The following is a 4,895-nucleotide window of genomic DNA, read 5'->3' as shown; positions in this document are numbered from 1 at the left end:
TTTAGGGAGTGAAAGAGTACGGCTCTGGGCAGGACCTCCAGCCAGATAGGACTTGTCACAGTTGGGGCAAATAAGAAAACAAGCTTGCCATGACTTTGTCCAGGTTCAGATGGGAAATGGGTGGATTCGCAGGGGAATCCTAGGGTGCAGCCCATTCATGTGACCAGACTTCTCTCCTCCTCTATCCAGTTTATTATTATACTTTCATACTGGGTCCTAGCCACAGAGACCTGGTTCCCCACTCTGCCTGGGGGAGGGACAGAGATGCAAGCAATCTATCTCTAGACCAGCCCCAGTGGAGTGCAGACTGGGAGGATAACCTCCTTCCAACCAGATGGCTCCAGCCTTCCTCCCTAAAGGGGGAGGGGGAGAGGTAGGCCCCAGCTCAAGCTTCCGGTACATCTGGCAGGCATGTGCTTAGAGAGCAGGACCTACAGCTTCTGGAAGCCAGAGTTCTACTACCCTGGGAGGCCTTCCAGAGAAATGCGGGCTTTCTGTGCAAATCTGTGCAAACCATCTGTGTCTCAGTTTGTCCATAAATCTTTATTGCGTGCCTACTGTGCCTAGTCCTGTGCTAGGCATTGTCCAATACAAAGTATAAGATATGGTGCTGCCCTCACAGAGTTTCCAGGACAGGAGAAATTAGACATGACTAAATGCTCATCTTACTGCACTGAACTAAACCATGCTCCATTGTGCTCCCCTGGACAGCAGAGGGCAAACAGCAAAAAGGACTGCAGTTAGTAAGTGTAATCGGGACTTAGGAGAGAGGGGACCTTTCTAGAAGGTGAGTTTTGAAGAAGGATAAACTGGGATTAGGCAAAAATTGGGGACTAGGGGGAATTCCCTTATGGTGCAGTGGGTCAAGAATCTGGCATTGTCACTGCAGTGGCTTGGGTGGCTGGGGAACTTCCACATGCCACAGGTATAGTCCAAAAAAAAAAAACAAAAACAAAAAAAAAAAATTGGGGATTTGGGAAATAACTAACAGCAGGAGCCATGCAGGAGGGCAGTCAGAAGACTGGCTAAGTAGGGCTGGAGGGAGGGCTGCAGGAAAGAAGTGGAGGATCCTGGTGACTGCACTCCTTTGTGTAGCTCTGCTCCTCCCCACCCACCACCCACTCTGCCTGGGGGAGGCAGAGACCAGGCAGGTAACTGTTGCCTTCCGCCTGGTTGGTCCACACAGGAGACTGTCCTGGCCAGAGCATCTCCTGCAAGGGCTCCTCCGCGTCCCACCTTCTCTAGTCTCTGCCTCTCTCCTTACCCACCTTCAAATTTTGTCCCTCCCAACACTGCAACATCTCCTCTACTAAGAGCATTAAAGCAATCTATGCAGGGGCCGTGCTCCCCCTTTCCAGATCTTTTTGAGAGAAGGGATGAAAACTATGCCCACTCACCCACCCCCCATGGGCCAGGCCTCTGGACCTAGTAGTAATCCTCGCCCTCTTCACTCTCAGCCTCTTCCTCAGGAAGCAGGTGCAGGGATGACAGCTGGGGGATGCCTGTGGAGTTCAGCTGGTCTGCAAACACATGTTGGCAAAGGAGAGAAAATAGGAAAGAGGGGCCGTCAGTGTCTATGTATCCCAGTCTGTGAGAAAGCCATGCCTGTGTGTGTACCCACCTGCACATACACACACAGACACACATTCAAGGGCCCCAATCCAACCCCACCCCTCAGCCCCCAGAGCTCAGGGCTCCCCCTTACCTGGTGTGAGCACTGTCAGGCTAGCTGGGGCCTCAACCTGGCCTAGGGCATTGCGGGCCAGGCAGCGGTAGGTGCCCTCATCGCTGGGACGCACAGCCTGGATCTGCAGCCAGCCTGTCACCTCAAACCTCTGGGGTCCGCCCCTAAACTGGAGCCAGGAGGAGTCAGCAGTATCCTTCTGAGGGAGCCCTGGGCTGCCCCAAGGAGGCCTCTGCTCTCTGCCCCTACCTGCACAGAGATGTGGGGGTCATCCCCCGGCAGCTGAATGTCCAAGCCGTCTTTTCTCCACTCAATGGAGGCCATGGGGTAGGCAAACACCTCACAGCCAAAGATCACATCCTGCCCAGTCACATTCCAAATGTCATATGGGCGCGACACAATCTGGGGCCCTGGGGGTGGAGGAGGGAGGCCTGAGAACAGAATAGCCCATCCAGACCAGCAAGGACCTCATATACAAACCACTTTGAACATGTTGGTGTGAAGGAATACAATGTATGCTGAGGTACACACACATTCATAAAAACAACATGGCATGTACACACAGGTATGTACAAATGTAGCTTCAGGTACACACAAGGGGAGGAACACAGACATTAAAATGTTCCTACAGACAAGATGCACAAAGCACAATGACCCCCAGCTCAGCTTGGCAGCCACACTCTGTCCCTGATTGCTCCCCTGTCCTCATTCCACCCTCTAGGCCCCTATCCTGCTGTACTTGTAACTGACACCTCCCACATCCACCCTTCCCTAAGGAGGTCCTATTGCCCCAGGTCCAAAGAGCAGCCCGTCCCCATCCCACCCGTAGGAGAGGAGGTCTATGTGGCAAAGGCAGAGACCCTGAAACCAATCTGGGCAGCAGGCAGACAGCCCGGAATTGTAGGAAAAGCAGTGGGACATCCCCCTCACTCCTGCAGGACATTTGTTTGCTCAGCAGCACCAGCCAAGCCAGACCCCCTCCAAGGAAGAGGAGGTTACTGAAGCCGCCAAAGAAAACTTGAGGCTGGAATGGCCTTAAGCCCCCTGGGATGGGAGAATGGGAGCTAGCAAAGCCCCTCCTTCACTAATCCCTAAATGCAGAGGAAGGGGGAGCATGGAAAGAAGCCAGGAGACTGGGTTAACTAAGTACTCCCTGGATGAAGCTGGCCAAATGAAACCTGATTGCATTTCACAGAAACCCAAGCCTCCCTGCCTGGATTCTAGCATCTGGGCAAAGACTGAGAGTCTCTTCACTGTCTCAATTTTGAGGCTAAGCGTTGGCTATGTGCCTGTTCCCTCAGAGGGTTGGTCTCTGCCAGCCGGGTCTGAAGCTTTTATGCACCTCAGCGCACATATCTTATCGACAAAGCGCAGGACCAGCACCTTCAGGCGGTGGTCTCTGGGGACCAGCCCAGAGAGCAGCCTCTTACAATGGACTTGAGGGCTCTCTGGCCTCCTCTTTTCGCTCTACTGGCCAGAGACCAATACCTCGAGGAACTCCCAGTGCCGGGGGTCTGGGCCCGGGGCCGTGCATACCCGATTCACAGGGCCCTGGGTGCGCCACGGTGAGGTTGGCTTCCGGCCGAGCGCGGGCCGCCTCCTGCAGGCGGCAGATCTGCGCGTAGGTGCGGCCGTCGGAACCACAGAGCGGGCGCTGCGAGCGGCAGGCACACAGCGGCTCGGGCATCTCTCCGCGGCTCAGGTCGCCGCCTGTGTCCAACCGGCACTCAAGCTGCTCACCGCAGCTTCCGTAGAAGTGGGCGCTGGGGTCCAGGTCGCAGAGCTGGCCCTCGAGGTTGGCACATTCCCAACAGCAGCCGCATGCGTCGTGCACCTGGCCGGCCAGGCAGCCCCGCGGCGTGGCGCACTCTTCTGGCCGGCAGGGAACGCAGCCCTCACCCTCCGCCAGCAGGCGCAGCCACCCGCGCCTCAGATAATCGGGGCCCGGGGACGGCCGCGCGCCAGTCTGTGGGGGCGGCCGCACCACCACCACCAGCAGCAGCAGCAGCAGGGGCAGAGCCAAGGCAGCTGCGGGCGACTGTGGCATGATTAGTGGAAGGCCTGCGAGCACTCGGGGCATCAGCGCGTGCGTGGCACCCTGCCAGGGAGGGAAGCCAGGTCAGAAGGTCAGAAGCAACCTCACTGTTCCTCGTACCATGCTGGACCCTAGCACTGATCCCTCCCCTGCTACCTCGAAGTCAAGTAGATCCCGGACACAGAGGCACAGTGACCCTTACAATGACCCACCAGTTCTGCTGAGTGGTTACTGACTGGGCTGTTCTTGGGGGTTGGGGAGAGGTGCGAGGAGGGAGTGATAAAGTCCAGGCGCGCGCGCGCACACACACACACACACACACACACACGCACCACCACCACCACCACTAACCATCTAACTCTGAAGCTTCCTGCCCTAGAGGTGGATGGCCTCAGGATCAATTAGTCCTTAATAAAGGCAGAACGTCAGGAAGGGTGCATTGTTGGGGGGAGTGTGGGGGAGTAATGCCCTAGGGCCCAGAGCGCTCACCTAGTGTCCCGGACTAAGCCCTTCAGAGCAGCTGTGAGTCCCGTCCGAAAACGCAGGCAATAGGAAGGAATCGGTGGGCCCGCCAGCCACCTCTGCTCTGACTTGAGGATCTCTGACAGAGCCCACGGACTTGCACTCAGAAAGCAGCTCCTCCGCCCCCTCTCCCCGCCCTTCAACGTCGCACACCCCACCCTCTCCCCTAGTTCTGAAGCTGCCAATTTTATGCAGCCGCACGGGACCCTCTTGGGCCACATCCTCCTAGCCTGGGCCAAAGTCACAGTAAGAACAGAGAAGTAACCGGACACCCAAGCTGGGAAACGCTAGAGACGGGGTGGAGTGAAGGTTGGTAGTGGGGGGGGGGGGTAGCTGGGAAGCTAGAGTTGGCTGAAAAGCTAGGTCCTGTCCCATCTGACTTTAGTCTCATTCTCTAGAGCAGCTGCATAATAGGGAGGCGGTAGGAACGAGAATGCCAAGTCGGGCGCTCCTGGATGGCAGGGCCAAACAACGTCGTCTCCTGGCAGCCCAGGGCCGGCTTCCCAGGGGTGACTGCAGGTTTGTCCATCCCACTTCTCCACCAAGTCGCCGACCAGAGACTCAGCGCTTACTTCTCCCTGCCCACATCCGGCAGGTGCTTCAATCCTTCAACCCACGGAGGAGCCGGGTGATTAGAGGTCCGAGCCGACTAGC

At 56.9% G+C, this 4,895-nt stretch overlaps 1 protein-coding gene across 1 annotated transcript; it reads right to left on the bottom strand.

Moving 5' to 3' along the window:
- Positions 1-524: 524 nt before the first annotated feature.
- Positions 525-4,321, bottom strand: KAZALD1 (Kazal type serine peptidase inhibitor domain 1). The gene is given in 5 exon segments (NM_001244551.1): positions 525-1,520; positions 1,706-1,853; positions 1,934-2,094; positions 3,221-3,782; positions 4,209-4,321. Coding segments are annotated over 4 exon segments (948 nt in total). The 5' UTR covers positions 3,765-3,782; positions 4,209-4,321; the 3' UTR covers positions 525-1,425.
- Between the last annotated feature and the right edge of the window lie 574 nt (positions 4,322-4,895).

Source organism: Sus scrofa, chromosome 14 (genome assembly GCF_054392235.1).
Source record: "Sus scrofa isolate SSC_HxYL_T2T_F1_AM1 chromosome 14, Sscrofa_HxYL_maternal_Yorkshire_Landrace_v2.0, whole genome shotgun sequence".
NCBI lineage: Eukaryota > Metazoa > Chordata > Mammalia > Artiodactyla > Suidae > Sus > Sus scrofa.
Note: the sequence above shows the minus strand (reverse complement) of the source record. Positions and strands in the feature narration are given on the sequence as shown.